The following is a 22,412-nucleotide window of genomic DNA, read 5'->3' as shown; positions in this document are numbered from 1 at the left end:
TTCAAAAATTGAGATAGCTTCTACCCCTTAAACAGATCTTCCATAGACACCAGTACTTGTGATCTGAGGCTTAGGAGCTAGCTGTTTTCAATTCTATTTTTAATAGCTAAATTGTCAAAGGAGCGAAAGAACTACACATCGGTAAGTCTAACTTTCACAAAGATGGATATATCCATTGTATGTGGCTAAATACATGCATTTCCACTGTCTCCCAAGATCTGTGCATTTGAGTGAGTAGACTGAAGAACTGCAAACTAAGCTTTTCATTTGCCTGCACATTTTATCTGTTATATATGAAGTTATAAATCAGTTGCATAGGACAAAGTGGAGTTAAATGCCTTCATTGCTTTCCTGAAAAAAAAATCTGATTTAGGCTGTCATATTTTAAAAGCTAAAAATACTACATATTTTTTAAAGGAGCAGAACTGAATTTAATTAAGAAAACAATATTCAAACCCTGTCTCAAAATATTACATTATACAACAGTGCAAATCAGAGAAGTCTGCAAAATTTCAGCTTCTCGCAGACTCTGGAATGGCATAAATTGTTTTCTTAATGCTAAAAACAAACAGCAGTGAAACTTTAATTTAGTTGTCGACCGAAGTCATATCAGTAGAACAGTGAAAATAACAATATGCTTACAAGTACACATGCACACGGACAAAGTAGATACCTTTAACAGGATACATATTTTATGTATTTTTAAGAAGTTGTATCTTCCATTCATACCACCCTAAAAATGTATTCTATTTTCTTGCCAGAATGGCTGACATGTCTTACAGTTCTACATACAATATAGACATTCAAATATATCATTAATTGGAGGAGGGGGAAGGGGATTCAATGGTTGTCTGCAATTGTGCAAACAAGTATTTTTTTCTTTCTTTTTTAAAGGGAATTTGATTACAGTTTGGAGATCGGAAACAAAATTTATATATATCCTTTTTCCTTGCTTATGGGTTTACTCATTGTGCTAGTCACAATTCAAGTTTGTGTGAATAATAGAAAACAGCTGTCAAAAGTGTTCTTCACATGAATGTTCATTCATAAATCAAGTTCTCATCCCCTTTAAGCTGCTAGTGAACCTCCTATTCTTCCCCCACTTTCGCTTTTTATCCACATAGTCTTACTTAAGGAGGACACACTTACATGGAAGAAATAAAAATATTTTTTCAGATAGCTTTCTCTATTTTGTATATACTTCCCATCTAGCATACATGACAGACAAAAAGGAATGCGATCGTTAACTTGTTACTTCACTCATTAGGAATTTTGCTTGGAAGGGTTCAGATAGAAAGCGCTAACTCTATAACAAGCATTAGAGAATTGAATATAGCACTGCAAGAGCTCAACAAATGGCCCTTTACAAAGAAATGCTACATTTGCCTACATTTTATTCTATTCACTAATGTGCCAGTTCATAGTTTTTGCCATGAATTATTAATGAATCATTGTGAACAGGCAGGAAAAAAAGGAAATAAAACATGTAAAGTTAAGCCTTTCATTTTTTTTTTTTTCCCCTAGGTATAACAAGAATTCAGCTAGGAGAACTTAAGACAGCACATAAGGACACGGGGATGGTAGCCAAAAAAGTCTGTATTTACTTGTTTGGATTTCCCAGATAGGCTTGTAAACAACTTTTAGTTTACAAATCTCATAGTCTGCAGACCTGCTAAGTCATCTGATGAAAAGGAAGGAACAAATGAACCCTAAGACCCATTACCTGTCTATTTTATCTTCCTGTCCATGAACTGATTAAAAAAAGGCTCCCGGCATGCTGGTGCCCCATGGGCAGAAGACACAGTTATGCAGAGCAGCAAAACATTGTGAAAATAAGCCGTGCAAGTAATATCTGCCAAAGGCTGACATATTTGAGTTTCCGCAGAGTTAGCAAAAAACAGGACACTGTCCAATTCTGTTTAGCAGACAATTCTGAGAAAAGTAATTTTGTAAAGAAGTGAAAAACAGGGAAGGGCTGTCCTCGAACTCTTGCACATATATTTATATACATGTGTATGTTGTGTATTTGTACAAATCAAAGTGCCATCTCATCAGCCTTAAAAAAAAAAATCTGAAACAACCAACCAATATTGCCCACAGTACTGTTTTATTGCTATTGAAGCCGGTAATACTTCAGATTAAGAGCTCGGTAAAACATATGAAGATTTTTTCCATTTTAATTGTGGTACTTGGGTAGAAATCTTTTAATATTCTTCTTCTGTCTCAACGAACAACATGATTAATAAAGTCATCTGCTCAGAAATTCAAATTCTTTACTTTTATGCACTTTTTAACAGGGTTATAGGAGGACCTCAGCTAAACTTCCAGATGTACATTTTTGTACCTTTGAAGGGGGAATTGCAGAAAACTATATGTGTGTATGATATGGCTTCCCTCTGTACTTGCTTGAATGCCAAATTTGAGCATTCTGAAACTTGTGGTCTGGTGTCAATAATTCAAAATCTGCATCAGAATTTGTGGCCCATCTCTAGAATTACTTATTTTAAAAATTTTTTCTCATGCCTGACATTTACTTCAGTACTCAAAAGATCTAAAGGAAAAGCTTTGCAAGTTCATCAGTCCCGCTCTTGGTAGCATCTTTCAATTGACCATTTGAAGAATAAGCACAAAATGCATTATAGTGAAGTGGAATGAACTCACTCTAAGGTGGTATGCAGCTTACTGAATCTCTGTCCGCTCTGAGCTTGTTTTATGAAAAACTAAAGGTTCACTTCACTCTAAGGAGGCTTGAAAACACTTCAGGCAGCAGCAGACCTTTTCTCCTGTTCATAGCTCTGAGCTGAAAAACCCATCTGTTTGGTCTCATCTTTGAATTAAATTCATGGTGATTTTACATTTTTATTACTGTGTATTTTGCGTCAATAACGTAGCAACAATTCCACAAGTTTTGTGCTACATTTCTTCTATTCTACCTATACTCTTAGGCTAAATACTACTATTCTTTGAGCAATTACAGGTATACAATCAAAAATACTTCCTGTCAAATCCACAGGCAACCATCTCCAAATCAATGGGAAGGGTAGCCTGTTCAAAATTTGACCCCATGTATTCTCTGAGAGTGTGAATACCCCTAAAAGCTTTGCACCAGAAACCCCTACAGGGCTAGCTTTACCCATCTGCAAACTGTATTATATGTTTTTCAATAAAAGTTTTCTGCTAAAAATGTACAAATAGGAGCCTGAATTACTGATATCTTGTGACAGATTAAAAGGAGAAAATGCAGAAAGATTTTTTGCAGATGCCTTTTGAACTAAAGTGATTTCCATACTTTCATAGCCCTATACGCATCTATGGATACAGAGCAATGTACAAGAAGTATCATACTTAAGTACAGTAGATATCAGAAAGGGACAGAGGTCCCAGAGTTTGAATGGAGGATGAACAAAAGGCATGCCTACCACAGAGCATACGAGACTGCTTAAAATCCTCCTGAAACATAACCTCCACAAATTACCAGAACTCATTCCACAGTGTTAACAAGTGGCTGCAAAACCCTTCTCTAATCTCCAGGAAACTTTCAAATAAAAAGTCTGTGGCAGTTGTCAAAGCTCTTCAGCATAAGGATGGTGTGTTTCTTAAGTACAGGTAGGGTGTACATTGTGGGGTAAACTCTTCCAGTGGATTTTGCTTTAATACATGCTCAAACGTGGCCTACGAGTACTGGCTGACTTCTCCAAATTCAGGCCTTGGCTGAGGCCTTCTCTAGATGTAAACTTTGTTGCTCTTTTGATCTACTAAGCCACTAAGAAGTACATTCTTCTCTCCCCAAATTAATGTGGCTTTTGAAGATTTGTGCATACCAAAGCTGCTTCACTTTCTGCCCAAGTGGGGCCAGCATATACACCACCATGACTAAATATATAAAGGTAAAAATGACTTCATTTTATGCTGTGTCTAGCAGAGACAAGCATGAAGGCAGAGACATGAAAGGAAGGACCCTATCCTTTTTCTCGTCACCTACACCCCCCTATTTCCAGTCTGCCGTGTATGCCATTTACTGCAAACCAACCACCCAACACACCGTTACGAGCAAAACGGCTCTAATTTTACCTAACTAAATTAAAAGCCTCTCTTGTGCAGATTACTGCAAGGGCCTACATTTTCGTTATTGTACCAAACTTCCCCTTTTACATCACAAGGAAAGCTGCCCAAGTGCGGGCTGAGAGCCTTATTTAATTACAAATTAACTAACTCGTAATTAAATGAGCAGTCACTCCCGCAGGAGAAGAGGAGGCTGCGCCAACAGCAATGGCTGTCCTCGCCTCCTCCTCCCAGCCCTCCGGAGGGTCTCTTTATCGCAGTGCGGTTCAACACAACGAGTCCTGCCGCCTCGCTCACAGGCGGCCACGATGAGGAGGACAGACGTGGCTGAGGTCCTCATGCAGATACCCTCCTGCTACCAAAATGGTGGTGAATCCACCAGAGAAACATGCTCTTTCCTCAAAGGAGCTTTAAAACAGCTCCTCGTAAAATAAAAGCCCGCCTTACCGGTGACCGGGAGCTGTGCCTGCAAGATGGCAAAGATCGCGACCCTCCTCCACTTCATCTTGCTCGCCCGGGCGGTGCTGGGGAGCGGGAGGCCGCGGGGCGAGGAGGAGAAGAGCTGCCTCCCCGGGCTTTGCTGTTCTGCCGCCCCGCAGGAAGCTCAGCTCCGACGAGGCCTTTCCGAGTCCACCTGCCGGCAGCGGCGCCCAAGCACGCGCCTCCTCTGCCTCGCAGCCGGGCAGCCTCTGAGGGCTGGGGTTTACGTTCCTGGTATCGATGCTTGGTGTTTCCTTTTGGTTTTTTTTTTCTTTTCCTCTTTGCAAAACGGGTTTTGGTGGGTTTGTTCCGGGTTTGTTTTTTTTCAGTTTGTCTGATGGCTCCTAGGTCATCCCAGTCAGCAGCTGCTGATCTCTACAAGGGGCCTAGAAAGTGTATCAGGTATCAAATTTGGCCTGGCTTCAAAAGGGATAGTATATATAACTATGCCCAGTGCGCAGTACGGCATAAACAGAAGTTTAAAATTGTAAGTTATAGTCACTCTTGAACAAGTAGCTGGCTAAACTGGTAAAGATATAAAGTTCATTTCTAAATCTAATTGAAATACAGCCTTACCATGAGCAACTGAAAGTGGCTGCACTCTCAGGACTACGGGGCAGCCAGCCTCACGACAGCTGGACTCTGCCCATCGTTGGAGGCAGCGTCCACAGGACACAAAACACCAGCACAGCTGGCTCTGCCTGGCTCATTTCAACCGTACCGATTTATGAAACGGAGATGCCTTTTGATGTGAACGCACTGGATCTTTGTATTTTCAAAGGGTGTCAGCGCGTGAAGAGCTCTGGGGCCATTTTGTCCTTGGAGCCACCGCAGCCCATAGAGAGGAGAGCCTGTGTCATCTCTGCAGGAGAGCACAGTGTGCATCTTCTCCTCACTCAGCTTGAAACAGAACGCTTGGCAGCCTCTAGCTATGCATGCCACTCCTACCTACTGAGCGGGCCATGGGATTCAACCTTCTTGCTGCTTGAAGCTGTCCTCTAGCAACAGAACCCAAGGCAGACCAGCACAGCCCAGGAGTGGGATGAGTGGTTTGAAGGCGGCTGCGGTCTGGGAGCTAACAAGGCTTTTCAACCCCACGTCATAGGCTTGCCCGTTAACATGGTCCTCGGAGCGACACAAAACCGAGCAGGTCTGCCCAGCAGCCATGCTGGCAAAGCCTTGTTTCCCACAGGTCCACGTTCTCCATCCAGCACAATAGGGCAACGCAGGAGGCACTGCAGTCAAGTCCCTGCCTGCCTCTGTGGGGCCAGGTACCTGGGCACACAACCCCAAGTAGCACATGTACATGCTGGCTGACTGACTAACCCAGCAGCACGGCGCGAAAGTGAAAATGCCCTGGTTTTTCTGCTGCTCTGAGGGGACTAATAAGATTGCTGCAGCTAGCTACACAAAACCACGAGTAGGAGCAGGTTATGTCTGAGCCTCCTTCGTTTAACTGAATTGATGTTGACCCCCCAGGTCAAAAGTGGTTGGGGTGGTGGTGAGCAGCAGGCTGAGACAGGAGAATCACAACACTTGTTTCCTTACAAAGTCAAGCTAGTGATCAAATCAGGTGGTATTAAAGCAGCACTCCATAGGCAGTGGTGGATAACCACACAGGCAACAGAATAAACACACTTTAGCAGTAACCCAGCAAACGTCACTCAGGAGAACGCTTCACACTATGAGCTAAAAAAACACAAGAAACTGATGTGTCTTAATCGTATTAAATCATTTCATTATGCTTTTACCTAAGGACCTCAACATGCTTTTCAAATTAGCCTTACTAAAGCTGGGGCAGTTAAGCTTTTAGAGATAAGACTTAATTTCTTTAAGGGACACACAGAAAACAAGGCACTAGAACTCAAAGAGAACCAGGAATCAGGGATACCTGGGAGTTGTTTGGTTTTAGGGTTGGGGTTTTTTGGTGCATTGGTTTTCTTTATTAAAAACAAACAAACAGAAACTGAACCCACAACCACAGAACTTTTACATGCATGGGAGACCAAAGTGTGTTTAGGGGGACTTCCTCCTCAACATTTCTCACTGCATTTTTTTTTAAATTATTATTAAGAAGCAGCAGCAGCAACTAATAAAAGGATTCATTTAGGGCACTAGAAGGGAGAAGAAACCCAGCATAATGAAATTAAATTAAGAAAGGTGAAATCTGGAGTTTTAGAAAAATCTTCCCGAGAAGGAGATATTAGACAGAAGTAATTTCTCCAGCAAAGTGTTAGGGCATTTATATGAAAATCATACCACTTGACACAGTGATGCCAACTCTCATTTTGTAAGAAATCTCACATTATTGTGCTCTTTTCAAATGTGAACAAATAAAAATTTTCACTTTTATTAACAGAAATAAAAAGCACATTTTAGACAACTGTGAATTAGAAAAGCTTGAAAACATGACATGGATGCACCTTAAAGCCTGAAACTCAGCCTCCCCCATAAAAATACAACTGTCTCAACAGAAGATTGCTGAGTGTTTACACTAGTAATGCTCTTAATATACTTCAGGATCAGAGCTTACACTGGGAGGAAGCACAAGTATCTCAATGAATAATGTGGGTTGTTTTTTTTCCCATTTCTAATTCTTAGAAAAGAAAAAGAAGAATGTGCATCCCCAGCAGGTACAGGAACAGGATTGGTCTTAACTATTTTCCAACAGCATGAAGACAACTGGCTGGATGAGAGTTATTGTGCATATAAGAAGGATGTATAGTCTTTTGATAGCAAAGTATACTGAAGTTCTTGGAAGAAGGAGACCAAGAAATTCATCACCTTGCTGTCTGGAATAATGAAGGCTAATACACTGATAAAACAGTATTATCTTTTCATTTAACAATTATTATATATTGTTCCAGTAAATACCAAAATTACTAGACACTAGCATTACTCCAGCACCCAAAACCTAGTGCTGCACGCCATTCTGCAATACCTAGACAGTACTGCTAAGCCTCTGCTCTCCCCCACCCTTGGGGAGGGTTTCCTTTGTGGCTCTTCTACCCCAAAAGCTGCAAGTGAAGGCTGGAGATGGGCTCTGACTCACCACCAGGCAAAAGGTAAAGCACAGCCCTTGCGAGTCACCAGGCATTGAACCTGAAAGACGTGTCATTAGTCCTAGAAATGGCTGTGCTCAGGTACACGGTCTATATTCCAACACGAGCCAGATAAAGCCCTTTCTGCCCACTTCCCCATGTAGCAGAAGATTGGCTGAAATAAGGAATTAGTGAGAGGAAAAAGACCCCTGCTCCCACTGCAGGCTGCCTAAATCTCACTGATGCCTTCTCCAAAAGCTAAAATAATATCATACTAGTTATTGATATTTTTGGGTAACAGTATTTTCAGAGGAGCAAATGGCACTGCTCATCACTATTCTGCTGACCCCTGTCTCCTGTTATTGATCATAGCTTCTCCCTCCGGCAGAAAGCCAGCAAATTATCACTTTGAATAAAGAGTTGGGGCCAAAGGTAAGGAAAAGGAATGAAGAGCTGTATAAGAAAGGGAGATTAATGGCAACAGTAGGCACACTGGGAGAACAGCAGTTGGGCCAGTGTGTTTTGATGTCCAGATAGGGAAAGGTCAGAGAAATAGAGTATACGGACTTCATTTAGAAGTGTGGGTCGAGTCAGAAAAAGGCTTTGCATGACAGTGCCCCTAGAAATTCTCTCCTCCCCATCCCTCAGCTTTTGAAATAAGGCAAGCTTATAATTATAATCTAAGTACAATGAGAGTATACAAAACAGCAATCAGGCTTGTATTACGAGTTATTCTCACAACAAGCACGGCATGGGAGATACAAATCACATGCAGTCAAAGAATACAGAAAAAGATAAAGGGGAAGTGGCCTCTTCTCTAGGAAAATGCTTTTCTGTGTTCATACAACTTGCAATTACACAATGAGGAATGATTTGCTTAGAGTGTCACCTTCTTTTCATCCTATTCAGTCTTTGCATCTCTAGGAACTACACAGCAGAGTAAAAACTTAGGCACCTCCTGCCCACGTCCTGCATTAGGCAATCTCATACATGCATTTTTACCAACAGTTTAAACCACACTGATGTTTCAGTTTACTCACTTCAGTCAGATCATAAGAACTTTGTTAACACTGGACTAGAATGCCAACACTAGTTCAGCTGAACCAGCAGCTATTTTTTTCCAATACAGACAAGGCCACAGCAGAGACATAAAACCCTCCCTGCTGGATTAAGAAAAGCTCTCAGCTAAACTTGACTCTTTATCTAAACATACGGGTGGAAGAAAGTGCATTTCAAGAATTACCTGGACTGGGAAGACTGCAAGATTTGATCTATGGTTCCTGAAACAGAATGGGTCAGGGAATTGAAATGGTCCTCAAGTACAACTCAGTTGTGTTTAACGCTGGTTAAGGTGCAGCTCATTATCCATAAGGATAACATCTTCCATAAAATAGACAACGCATGCATTCAATTGATTCTGTGCCTCAATATACCATTCTTTCTCTGGACACAAGAAATCCTGGAACAGCTCTAATGCAAGGGGCTGATTCATCCCCAGAAGCATCCCCTTTTCATGCTTACTGGTTATGCTTTGACTGTACTATAAAAAAAAAGCAGCAGGGTTTGCAGTTTTAACGGGAAATAAATGAAAACAAAAAAAAACAAATCACCACCACAGTCAAGCTGAGGATTAAAAAGTAACTACACACTGCCCTCTGGCTCATGCATTGCTACCACAGAGAGCTTGCTTGTAATCATCACTGCAGAGTGCTGGGACTGAGAAGAGGTCAGTTATCAAAAGTTCTTTGATACAGTTAGTACTTGCAGGCAAAATTAATTCCTACATCACCTGATGGAGGAGCTGGCCAACTTTAGAGATGGGAGAATCCAGACAGACTGCAGAGTCTTGCCCTGATCCATCAGGGAGTAACAGCGGTAGTGCCGCGACTAACTCAACAAGTATTAAAATCATTTTTTAAGATGTTCACACAAAGATAAAGGGTGTTAAATAAGCAACAAATTTCTCTGGTGAACAAGCTGTAGCCCCCAGCAAGGCATGCCATTCATGCAGTAGACTAATACACTGAAAAGAAAAAGTCTGCTGTTTACAGTGTGTAAGCCCACAATTTTTACTGACAAAGTGTTGCGGACTGACAGTCCTACATTGCTTCACTGCATTTCAATGCACTGTAGTGCCTTACAGTGAAGCTTCACTTTGCTATAATTGGGTTCAACTGTGCTAATCCCCTTGGAATGCAGCAATTAATACTTATTTAGTGATAATTGGTGCATTCCAAGAGGATTAGTCCCTGCCCTGCACTTTTGCCAGCATTGCAAATGGAGAGCTGGAAAGAAGACAGGGTCTAACTACAAGTCTTGCTTTGCAGCTCCCAACAGGGAGACAAGAGAAGTTGGTCTTGCTACAACTGCTCCCCTCTGCGCGTGAAAATACCACTTTTCCAAGGAAAAACCGCTTGACTGACACTTCTTGCAGCTGCATTGTGCAAATAGAAACCCTGCCACATCCAACAAGAAAAAAAAAAAACAAAGCAAAAAAAACCCCCAAAACCAAGACACCTGCACAGCACCATAAAGACAAACACTGCCACGAACGTATGTTTCCTATGGGAGATGATAAACAGGCCCTGATGCAGTGTAAGAACAAATTCCTATTCATTATTTTGGGGGGTTTGTGACTAGCAGTTCCCTGTTCCCGCTATGGTCTTAAAAATTTCAGTGCAACATGGGTTTTGGAAAGCTATAAAGATGATGTTAGTAGAAAGTTAAAATGCATCTTCTCTGAATGCTCAGTTTTGAGACTACTGAATCTGTAATGTCCAATTTTTTCCTCCCCAGTGAAGCCTTTATGATCTCTGAATTTTTTTTTTTTAATGCACTGGAGAGACCACTGCTTATGTCATATCTTAAGAAGGAAGCACAATGCTTCTTCTCCTTTAAGCAAGTCAAGCTACTCTCTCTCACATCATTAACATTTTCACCTGTTAATTGCAGGTGAATTTCCCTGATTACATTACAGCATATGTAGAAAAATTCTGGGACTTCACCACTAAACACACATTCTGGAAATGCTATTTTTAATTATACAGCACCTTCGGTATTTTCTTGCTTGGTGTACAGACTATAATTGATCAGTAGGGTTACGTCTTTCACAAATATAACAGTATTGTGAAGCCAGATTTTAAGACCTGTGACAAGTATCTCCATTTCCTTTACTTTCTTCCTCTCTTCACCCCTAACACATACCTCTTCTGCATTTTTCAAATGCTCATCTGGGGGAAAACTTAATTAAATGAACTGAAATTCATTTAAACATTTAAATCAAAAATCCAATTCATGCTTGATTAGGCACCCATTTTTGGCTAAATGACAACAGGAAAGAACTACACGAGGTTCTTACAATCATATACTGCAGGTTTTGTGCAATTATTTCTCTCTTTAAACAATTGCTTCACTTCAATCTAGAAACAGTTACTTTTTAATAATGGGTGATGTTTAATAGGTTCCATTGGCATAAAAAATTATAGAAACACAAATTATCTTCACTGTTTTCACATAAATATGTATGGTTACATATGCAATTACATACATACTACTCAGTATTTCTTGAAAGTCTTGTCTTTCTCCACGTTTGCACACACATATACACACCTTCTGCATGGCTTTGTCAACTTACTCTATGTTTGTAGCAACCAGAAGTCATCTTGTTTTTAAAAAAAGCATTCCTCTCATCTAAAGGTACTGAGATGTTTCACCAGTATTTTACATGAATCCTGCAAACTGCTATCTACATTTTTCTAGATAAGGGGCGGGGCGGGGGGTGGGAAGTAAGGGTGCAAAACAAGTAAGGTTGCAACCCGAGTCAGTGGCAGTAGCAAAAATAACATGAAGTAGTTCTAGACCTGTATGGGTACACTGACAAAATTATTGAGGTTGAGGGAGAGACTCCCCTTTCTCAACAACACCTGCAACAGTTGTTGGATCTACCACTATAACTGTACCATCTCTTTTGTTTAAACTGGAGAAATTATATGCAAAAGTAAGCCTAACAGCTGCAGAAGTCAGAACCAAAGGGCAATGGAGAATTGTTAAGGCTTTTCTATCTAGGATATGAAGAGCTAGAGAAAAAAATAATTCAGAAAAATCACCATAGCTATTAGGTTCTTTGATTAAGAAGAAAGCATCCACTAAATAATACAAAATTTCATCACTTCAGATACTAACTGCATACCTGGTGTCAGTCAGCCAGAAGACTCCAGGCAGCTCTGCAACCAGCACAATTAAGGAAGCTCAAATTTTTAAAAAGCGCACCTTTTGTACCTCTAATATACATGAACAGGGGTTTGTTTGCCCTCTTAAGCTCCTAATTGTCATGACATATATAGAACCTTTGTGGCTTCAAGGTCAGACTACCTGTTTCAAATCTAAATCCAACCGAGTAAAAAAAAAAAAACAACGAATGACAAAAGCAAGTGTCCATACAACATGTTACCTAAGCCTTGTTTCCGTACAAAACCAGGCTATGAAGAACATTAACCACTACAGCCAGAACAAATGAGTCTTAACACTCTAATCTTATTACACTATAAAAATCAACATAGAAACTCTGAGGAAGCCTCTAGACACAAAAGTTCTTAAGTCAAAAAGCCCTGGGAGCAACTCATGGACTGAGCTTCCCAGCAAGGAAAATACAGCTGTTGGGGAGCACCAAGGGCCAGCTGCTCCACCAGAGCAGAGGAGCTGGCAGCGTCGGCAGGGCAGTGGCCTCACCACCAAGATACATGGTCCCACAGTACCCGGGCAAGAGGAGCAGACTGGGAGACAGCAACCAGGGTCAACCACAGTTGAGGCAGGATTGAGGTCAAGTCAGTGGGACCAGGCAAGCAGCAAGAGCCTGAGCTCTAGCACAGCCCCCAGGCAAACAGGAGAAGCTTTGAAGCAGGCTTCTCCCAGCTGTGCTTCACCACCCAAACACCTGCACACACTCAGGGCTGACCTCCAGCACAGACAGCCCAAACCACCGGAGAGGGGCTTGGGGGCACTCAAACAATCTAAGTTCAACAAGATTAATTAGCTGTTGGAAATTACAAATCAGAATCAGGTGGTTTAGTTGAGCTAACAAGAAGTCTAAGCCAAACCATCCACACTTTGGATTCTTATAGTTTGTAAGTACTGAGAGAAATAAACACTATCGAGTCTGGAGGTGACTGCTCCCAGTCGATGTTCTGAGGCGTTCTATACCTGTCTCCATCTCCTTTACTAGAGTTTCTTAATTTAAAAACCTTTAAATCATTTTCATGGATATTACTTCTGAGCAGTCTATAGCACAAAATGATTACAAAACACAAAAAGATGATGAATGCTTCACTTTTAGCAGCTAGCACGCTGCTGTGTTTATGAAGGAAAGCATTCATAATGTAAAGCACTGTAGAAAAAGAATTTGTTCTTATCATGCCCCCCTGTCGTATGCTTTTCCAGCATCTTTGAGTTATGATGAATTCAATAACCAATTTTAAGTATTAAGCAGGTAACAATCACCACGAATGTAAGTCTATGGCACCCTCTTGTGTTCAACGATAATATAACAGTTTATTTGATTTTGACTCTAGATTCAGTGTGCTATTATTCAGGAAAAACCTGTTGAAAACAAATTCATCCATTAAGTTATGATTAATACTTTTTTGCATTAATCTAATACTCTGATTGAGCTACCTCTATTTTATTGTGAAGATCACAGATACAACATTAAATAGGTGAGAATTTAATTCTAGATAGAACTGAATAAAGAATTAAACGAATACCTGATATACATAAGCTCTAATCTGTAATCATGTAGCATGTCACAAGAATCTACTTGGCACAAGTTTTACATTAAAACACAAGAAAGAAATTTAAAATCAAGAAGTAGAAACAAAAATCTCTCAACAAGCAAGATTAGTAGACAAAGGAAAAACACGACTATGTGGTTAAGAGAGACAGGCTGACATTATCCTAATTAAGATTCCCAGCTAACAAACATCCTGTGACTTAGTGAGGTGCCTCAGGTTATCCTGTGTCTCAGATTCTTACCTATGACTGGAGAGACTTAACTTCCTGGGTATGGAGAGTGACTTCATTACTATTTAGAATATGCTCAGATACATCAAGCATGCCATGGTAGAGGATACACAGAAGTCAAAAAAATGATTCATTGTTTACAGCTGTATTCATTTCTTATACTTGGCCTCTTCTATTCTATTCTACACAATATTACTTCTGGATATTAGGAAAAAAGGAAACACGCTCACAAGCAAATTCCTGAATGAGCCTAATACAACAAAGGTGAGCACAGGGAGAAGAAACGTTGGTGAAGAAAAATGGGACAAAAGCTGATGACCTTCTTGAGTTAGTGATATTAACATTTACATACCTATTACTAAGGGAGAAAAACAGAGAGCTATTTAGTATGATTGACACCCCAGTCTGCTTTACATTCCATTTCTACATACAAAATCTCTTTATTCATGTGTTCAATGAGATGCATAGATACAACTCCTCCAGATAGTTCTCTGATTAACCTTCAAATCCAGCTCTGTACATGTAGCTTAACCATTCTGTTTTTCACCACTTTGCAAAAGAACTATCTGGCTGGGGTTCTCTCAAACTTTAAATGTAAAGAGATTTGGATGATCTAAGATTGTTCCAATAAAATGCAGTAGTATTACAAAACTGTTTAAGATGAATTGTTACCAAAAAAAGCCCTTCCACTCAGAATCAGAAAAGACTTGGGAATTGGTACTAATGCGAACATCAAATCCAACAAGACAACAAGAAACAAAACAAAACAGGCTTTGTTCTGTACCAAACTCTCAAATGAAACTGATTCTTTTAAAAGTCTTGTACTGGTTTTGGCTGGGATAGTTAACTTTTTTCATAGTAGCTTGTTTGGAGCTACATTTTGAATTTGTGCTGCAAACAGTGTTGGTAATTCAGGGATGTTTTCATTACTGCTGAGCCTTGTTTACACAGAGCCAAGGCCTTTTCTGCCTCTCACCCCACCCCACCAGCGAGCAGGCTGGGGGGGCACAAGGAGTTGGGAGGGGACACAGCCAGGACAGCTGACCCCAACTGACCAAAGGGATATCCCAGACCATATGGCATCATGCCTAGCATATAAAACTGGGGGAAGAAGAAGGAAAGGGGGGAGGGGGTCAGAGTTATTGTGTTTGTCCTCCTAAGTCACCGTTACGTGTGATGGAGCCCTGCTTTCCTGGAGATGGCTGAACACCTGCCTGCCAATGATATAGTCATTTAGAAATGCAGAAGCTCTAGCCAGAATAAATAATCAAATAAGGCTTCCTTGTATCAATTTTCACAAACTCCACTGTTATTACTTTATGTTCCATTTCACACTGCTAGATGCAGAACAGAAAGTGAAACATGAAGATGCTTATTTCATCCAAGGAGGGAAAGCCAGGTGTAAAAGGGCGTTCACCTTTTACTCTAGCAGGCATGAAAGACTCCAGAGCGACAATAAATCAAGAACTCCGAAGAGAGGTGCTTGTGTGAAAGACAGCATGAGGGATAGGACTATTCTTGAAGGTGCAATAAATAACACGTGACACCACTAGTCAAAAAGTATTTTAATTTTAACAAAAGCCCAACATCATCAGTCTCACACATAAGAAGTTACGGAGTGATATGTAATGCATTCAGGTGTCCCTATGGTAAGAATCAAGTCCATACCAGAGGATCATTTGAGTTTCCACAATTGTTATGCCTTATATAAAAATATTTTCCAATTTCATATTTAATGTCAGTGTTATCTGTTCAACATAAATTGCTTCCATATTGTAAGTTTTTTTGATCCTAAACTAATTTTCAAATAGTAGAACAGAATGGGTTTGCTACAGTAACAAGCACCTTTTTGCCCCTTGCGGAGAAGGAAAACTTAGTAAGTTATGTCAAAAATACTTTTACAAATCATTCCAGTATTTGAGAAAAGTAGTGATATAATAATGACATTAAGATGTAGAGAAGATTTGATATGATGAATTCCACTGTTCTATATATGGATCTGCCTCTAAGGAGTCTAAATTCTCACATTCTTTACTCTGTCGATGAGGTAATATTTGCTCACTGTAAAAATCAACTTAACTGCTCATAATAACTTTTGGATATTTGTGAACTCAGCACATGGGACATGAGAGGATATAAAAAGGCATTTATTTCTTGTTGTTGTGTGTGGCTTATTTTAACAGAGAATTAATTATGCACACCCTTCATTAATTTTCATTTTCTACAAGTCATAAATCATCTGTGTCATACTGTATTGCTTCTTTCTCACTTCTGGATAACTAACCCAATATTGCTGTGTAAGGCTTCCAAAACCAAAAATCTGCTCAGTTCTACTGTTGAGAGTAATAAAAGCTGATACATTGCCATTTGATCAGACTAACAAAGCTGAAGATTTCAAGATCCTAATCAGAAAACATTTACCCTTTACAACATTCTCATTGAATTTACAAGCCACTACTCTTCTTATACTAAAGCCAGATACTTCAGGTATTACCACCCTCCTTCTATTAAAGAGTCAGGGCATATAACCACTGCCAGCTGAAGTTACCAAGAACTTATCATGAGGTATGCGTACAGTTTGCATAAACACAGTTATATTCTATAGCACATTCAATATAGGTAGCAAAATAGAAAAACGGCTCAAATGAGTGAGTGTATTAGCGTGCAAAGAAAATTCTTAACAGAATTTGGGAACTCAGCATATCATTTGCCATCGTAATACAAACAATGCTTTCCATTCCATAGTCAGCTGAGCCATCCTGTAGTACTTTGCCATAAAGATCTAAACTAAACTGGTATTAAAAATAAAATAAAATTGGAGAGTGGTCACAAACAGATATTACTTAACGAAGGCATTGAAAGGTTTAGAAATGGACTAATCCTTTAGTTTCCAGTAAACACAGCATTTCTGAATGCAGAATGTCAACAGACAGACATCTTTCCAGAATCACGTCCGATGAATAAAATTTAGTTATGGCTTATGCACAAAGGTTTTTGAGTATGACATGATTCAAGCTGTGCTAGTTAGTGAGAATTTACATTTGCTTCAGAAGGGTTATACAAGCTCATTAACAATGCAAGGTGTTTGATTTTTTGCATTATTAATTCAGCTCTACAATACATAGAAAAAAATAAATCTTTCATGAAACAGCCAAAGTAATTCATTTGTGTATCAGCATCACCAAGGATCTTCTTCCACCTACAAGGAGTAAGAATAAGAGTGAAATTGAATGAGTGTTGACTGCGCTAAAACGTATTTGAAAGTTTTGAAGACTTAGTTTTATGTAGATGATAGAACACAATTTCTCTATACTTCAATATTGTAATGGTAAGATTCAAAAGCAACTTTGTTTTGAAAATATTGAGCAATGTTGCTGCAATCTCATTAATACAGCTTCATAAATGCTGAATAGTCTCACTACTTCTAACTATTAGACCAAAACATCATCTGTCTTGCAATTAATTCAAACAGAGGACAGTGACTGTGCCCACTCTACCTACAGGTAAAGTCCTTCCTCCCAAGAAACTGTATTTAAGCTGAGGTACAAGTGCAGTAAACCATAGATAGTTCTATAGATACTATACTTCATATTGTTAAATAGGGGGATCCCTTAAGAAAACGTATCTTATGATTTCAGACACTGCATCCAGTAGACTACTTAGGGAAAAGACATAACTGCATATTAAAAAAAACAGAGACAGGTAATATATACTGTTAACAGTAAGGTGAAGTTTTACAGGTTCCAAATATAATGAGAGTTAAGCACGCAAAACTTAAGCACTTACTAAGGCTTGACGCTGTAATATTCTTCTGGGGTCACAATTTTCAATCCACCAAAGTAGTCCAGGACCCAAATATTGGTAATGTTGAATTTGGCAAAGAACCAATTATGATCCTTAGGCCAACTTTCCATTTCAGGGTGGCGACTGAATAAAGCTTTTTTTGCTAAGCCTGCTTCTGAATCATTCACCTAAACAATAACCAGCAAAATGTTACAGTAAGATACAGTCATGTGATGAAAAATTTTAGCTAAAAAACCCCACTACTGTCTGCACTGTGCTTTTTTTCAGCTTAGCCACGTCTTGTCCCAAAGGACTCATTACTGTGGCAGAGTCCACTCATCTTCAGTGTGGCGTACAACTGTACATGAGAGACAAAAAAACTCCAGGGCAGTTGATTTTAGTATTAAATCAAAAGGGTGCTTTTAAAGTAAGCGTGAGCAAGCAAGTACTTCATCAACATAGAATAAATCTTTCAACAAATCACAAAACAGGTAAGTATGGATTCTTGCTGAAGTATTACAGTGCAATGTTTTAGGTGTAATTTTACCTTCTCTGCACCTGCTCACTCAGACAGACACAAACAGATCCAACCCTGTTCAGGCGTATGCAAACGCATGCATACACACACACATACACACACGCATACCCACACACAAATAGGATGATATAACAGAATCTACAGCGAAGGGAAACTGAAATGTGTGACAGCACTTAATATACAATGTTTAAAGGGTTAAATCAACAAGTTAGAGCTCTGGGTATGGTACAAGAGGAACTAATTAAAATAAACAATTCCATTATTTACGAGAAACTCATGAAAGCAATTAAAGGATTGCTGGTGTGTAATGTACAAATATCTGAGGTGTGAAACACCAAATAAGAATTCAGACTATCATATAAGAGAGAGTAATGATGATTAGTCCTCACCCTCAATCATTATCCTCAATAATGGGATTAAGATCTTCAATGAATAACACATGCAGTTCTAAATTCCTTCTATGGGACACCAAAGTACTGGTGCACAAAAGAATGCTGCCATGGCAGCAATGCCACCAGATAATACAATGCACTTTTTCTGTCTCTAATACCTGTAACTTTATAGCTCAGGTTAATATTTACTTCAATAAAGTTCTGGAAGTGCATATGTCACACCGCACGGACCAAAGAATTTAACTAAGCAAAAGAGATGGAAAAACCTTCATGCTTCATTCACAAGAGAATTGTCTTAGACTTCATAGTTTCGAAACAGGTCTAGAGGAATGAGGGGAGACTTCCTCCATTACAATATTGTCCTCCCAAGTTCCTTGCTAAAGACATGAAAATATGAAGCAGTATCTTCATTTTCCTCACACAAACTATGAGCTAGCCTTCTGGTATCATGGCACATAACATCTCTTCGTATGCTTTCGCACAGGAATTCTAACCTTTCTCTTCTCCATCCACTAAACAATACTATTTGATGCACACAATCTCGTCCAGTGTCAAGCTTCAGCTGCTTACCTTTACAATACTCCCACAGAAGATTATGTGGGCACAGAGGGGATTCTGGGGATCATATCTGTGCTTCTTGCAGTAAGGAGTCTGTGCCAAAGACACAGTTAAGGATGCATTTGAATTGATCTGAAATGCAAGTAGTAAGATAAGAGGTTTACATACTTTTGCGAGAAAAATGTCATACCCACCATATTTTCAGCTCTTGGTACTTTATTCAGCTAAGTATTACTGGTAAAAAGAACAAAGCTGTCATCTTTTCCTAACTATATTTGAAGGCCTACTTAGACAAGCTCTGATTCTGAAAGAAAGCCCAGTTTAGAAGTGTGCTGAAGTTTCTTCACATAAAATGGAAACCTCACAAAACAGCACTCCTTAAAACTCTGAATTCAATATACAGTTGTTCCAGTTTTGGCTGGAATAGAGTTAATTTTCTTTCTAGTAGGTATAGTGTTATGTTCTGGATTTAGGATGAGAAGAATGTTTATAACATGCTGATGTTTTCAGTTGTTGCTAAGTAGTGTTTAGACCAAGTCAAGGATTTTTCAGCTTCTCATGCCCAGCCAGCAAGAGGGCTGGAGGGGCACAAGCAATTGGGAGGGGACACGGCCAGGGCAGCTGACCCAAACTGGCCAAAGGGGTATTCCATACCATGTGATGTCACATCTAGTATAGGAACTGGGGGGAGTTGGCCGGGGCGGGGGGGGCAGATCGCTGCTCAGGAACTAACTGGGCATCAGTCAGTGAGTGGTGAGCAATTACACTGTGCATCACTTGTTTTGTATATTCCAATTTTTTAATTATTATTATTGTATTATTGTTGTTATTCTTTTCTTTCTTCCTGTCCTATTAAACTGTTCTTATCTCAAACCACCTACTCTTTTTTCCCCACTTCTCTCCCCCATCCCACTGGGTGGGGGGAAGTGAGCCAGCAGCTGTGTGGTCCTTAGTTACCAGCTGGGGTTAAACCATGACAACAGTCTAGCTATTTCACATTCAAATGATGATATATTCCAATTTACATACATACAGGACAGTACAGAAGACAAGGACATACAGTGAACTTCATTAAGTTAATTCTGGTGGAAGGACAAAGGGTTACTGAAAAGGTAACCAAGGGAGTTTCACAACTGTTGATAAAATCAGTTAAAACAAAACCAAACAATGCCCCCCCATCAAAACAAGCCTTCCAGCTGCCCCCAAACCGGTCAGCTCTTTTGAAGTTTAAAGTGGATTTTACAAGTTAGGTTTAAAAAATCCTGAGTATTTAAGTAAGACACCTAACTTGAAGAACCAAAGAATCTGTATCCAATTGTTTTTCTAAAACTAATTTGGTGAATGCAACTTGACAAATATTGGTGCAAAACAGGATTGCCTACTGCAGAACGTCACATACTAAAGTTCATTATCTCCCAGCAAAGAAAGTTCATGTGCTTTGAGAAATTTCATTAAGAGAGCTCATCTCAAAAAGAAACCCCCAAAAGTCACTTAAACACTATGCAGAGCACCACTGAACTGATGAAACAGGAACAACCACCTGACAGATAGGAAGTTGCTTAACTACAAAAAAGCTGACTCATGATTATTCAGCACTATCTCCTGTCAGCCGTCTCCCTTACACGTGACTATCAAATGTTTCTGCCCTGTAACAGCAGAATAAGGATCTGTTGAGGAGGAGCCTTCTGAAGGAAAATGTTCATTAGCAGTTTATACCATGATTTTTACATTATTCTCAAAACAAAAGGCTGTAGCTGGGGTGGAGAAAGAGATACTGTAGAAGATAAATTAGGCTTCCTACAGCACTTAGATACACAGTTAAACTATTTTAATGTAACAAACCAAAACCTGACAGGGAACAAACAAAAAAGGTTTACAGTAAAACAAATTCTGAAAAATTTCCATTATCTAAGTTTTGCATTTATTTGTTTTACTAATACTGTAACAGTTACTACAACGAAAAAGTTTTCTAATAAAGGAGGCATACGATCGCTACTTCCCTAACTTTTTAGGCAACTCTCTCTTGACCGCAGCCAAGCAAAAGATCTGAGACAAGGCCAATTACGCACGCTCAGAGCCCCAGCACGCCAGTCTGCTGCCTTTCGTTGCACCTTTACGGTAAGCTCCAGAGATTTAATTACAACTCCTTCAATAGCCTGTGTAGGAGCCCTCATTGCTCAAGTCCTACACTGCCAATTTCCAGTCCTTTTGGTATTTTTTGCGACGTTCTCCCTGTTTAAATATTCTGTGGCCCCTCATTTCTCTGGTCAGTGCTTCTGGAAGCTTCAGCCACCTCCTCTACCGGCGTGCCGCTCAGCAGTTTTTCAGACCACGACCAGGAGGAACTTCTGAGGAGGACTCCTGAGTGTCAGCACAGGCACCACTGCTTATGTTTAGATGTTCAAGGGCTAATAATTGTCCCCAGGGTTCACAAACGAGGTGACATCCACGGAACAGGCAGTCAGCGCCACTACACTGCCTTCAGAAAACGCTGGCGTAAACCCTGACTCCTACAAAATAAAATTCCAACCACCACCTGTCACCGAGATGAAAAAGCGCGGGCAACCCAGAAAAACGCCACACTGCATTGGTAACCCTCACGCTTTTAAGTTTCGAGCCTCCTTTTTATTGCGGCCACTATTTGTACCTGCGGCTCGCACACCCCGGTGCCAGCGCGGATTTTGCAGGGACACCCCCGGCCCCGCTCCCCTGGGCGCCGGCCGAGGGTCAAAACCCCGCCCGCGGCCCGGCTGCTCCCGCTCACCTCCAGGTCCTGCACGGAGATCTCCATGTCTGTCAGGTAGAGGTAGGGGACGCCGCTGCCGCTGAACGGCCCAGGGGGCCCGTCGCTGAGGGAGAAGATGTTGGCGAACGGGCGGCCGCGCAGCCCTTCCTGCGCGGAGAGCGTGGCCAGCGCGCCCCAGTCGCAGTTGTGCAGCACGAAGCGGGCCATGCGCGCCGCCTCCTCCGGCGGCGGGATGGCCCCGCCGGCCGCCAGCAGCAGCAGCAGCAGCGCCGCCGCGCACAAGGGCAGCAACCCGCCCATCCCGCACCGCCGCCGGCCGACACCGACTGCCGGGCGCCCCCGGCACCGGCCCCCACGCCCCCTGCCCCGCGCGATGGGGAGGGCGGGCCCCTCTGCTCTCCGCCAATCGGAACAACCCTGCCCGCCCTCCTTCACCAATGAGGGCACGCCGGGGACAACCTTGCGGAGTCGGAAAACGAGCCTGTCCGCTGTCGGCCGATGGGCTCGCGACGCCCGCTCCCTTCAGCCAATGAGGGCTGCCGGGAGGCGGGGACAATCCCCGCAGCTTTCGTCGGTTGTAAACACCTCTGACGGCCCTGCCCCGCCGTCGGGAGGGGAGGGAAAGGGGCGGTGACACTGATAACCCAGCAGCCAATGAAAGGCCTCTTCAGAACTCTCTGCCAATCATGTTTCGCGGCCGGCCGGCAGGAGCGGTTCGCCCCCGCCCGGGACGTGTCCGGGGGCGGGTAGAGGCGCGCGCAGGCGCAGGTCCCGCCGGGCAGCTCCCGCCGGGCAGC

General features: G+C 41.2%; 2 protein-coding genes across 4 annotated transcripts in view; both read right to left on the bottom strand.

The window, feature by feature from the left end:
• CD247 (CD247 molecule) overlaps positions 1-9,967 on the bottom strand; it is a 64,198-nt gene extending 54,231 nt beyond the window's left edge. The window contains exon 1 of one of the 2 annotated variants that reach the window (XM_030019587.2): positions 4,510-9,967. In XM_030019587.2, coding sequence (XP_029875447.1) covers positions 4,510-4,567 — 58 coding nt within the window. In that variant the 5' untranslated portion in view covers positions 4,568-9,967. The remainder of the gene's footprint in view (positions 1-4,509) is intronic. The other variant, XM_030019588.2, reaches the window with a different exon arrangement.
• Positions 9,968-15,148: 5,181 nt separating this feature from the next.
• On the bottom strand, positions 15,149-22,126 carry CREG1 (cellular repressor of E1A stimulated genes 1). Of its 2 annotated transcripts, XM_030020387.2 has the most exons (4): positions 21,634-22,126; positions 18,882-19,001; positions 17,385-17,569; positions 15,149-16,797 (listed from the first exon to the last, which is right to left on the bottom strand). In XM_030020387.2, coding segments are annotated over exons 1-4 (588 nt in total). In that variant the 5' UTR covers positions 21,916-22,126; the 3' UTR covers positions 15,149-16,796. The 2 variants fall into 2 exon arrangements, with proteins under 2 accessions (XP_029876247.1, XP_029876246.1); XM_030020386.2 differs by lacking the exon at positions 15,149-16,797 and having other exon boundaries at positions 17,383-17,569; positions 21,634-21,947.
• Positions 22,127-22,412: the final 286 nt, after the last annotated feature.

This window comes from Aquila chrysaetos, chromosome 7 (assembly GCF_900496995.4).
Source record: "Aquila chrysaetos chrysaetos chromosome 7, bAquChr1.4, whole genome shotgun sequence".
NCBI classification, from domain to species: domain Eukaryota; kingdom Metazoa; phylum Chordata; class Aves; order Accipitriformes; family Accipitridae; genus Aquila; species Aquila chrysaetos.
Note: the sequence above shows the minus strand (reverse complement) of the source record. Positions and strands in the feature narration are given on the sequence as shown.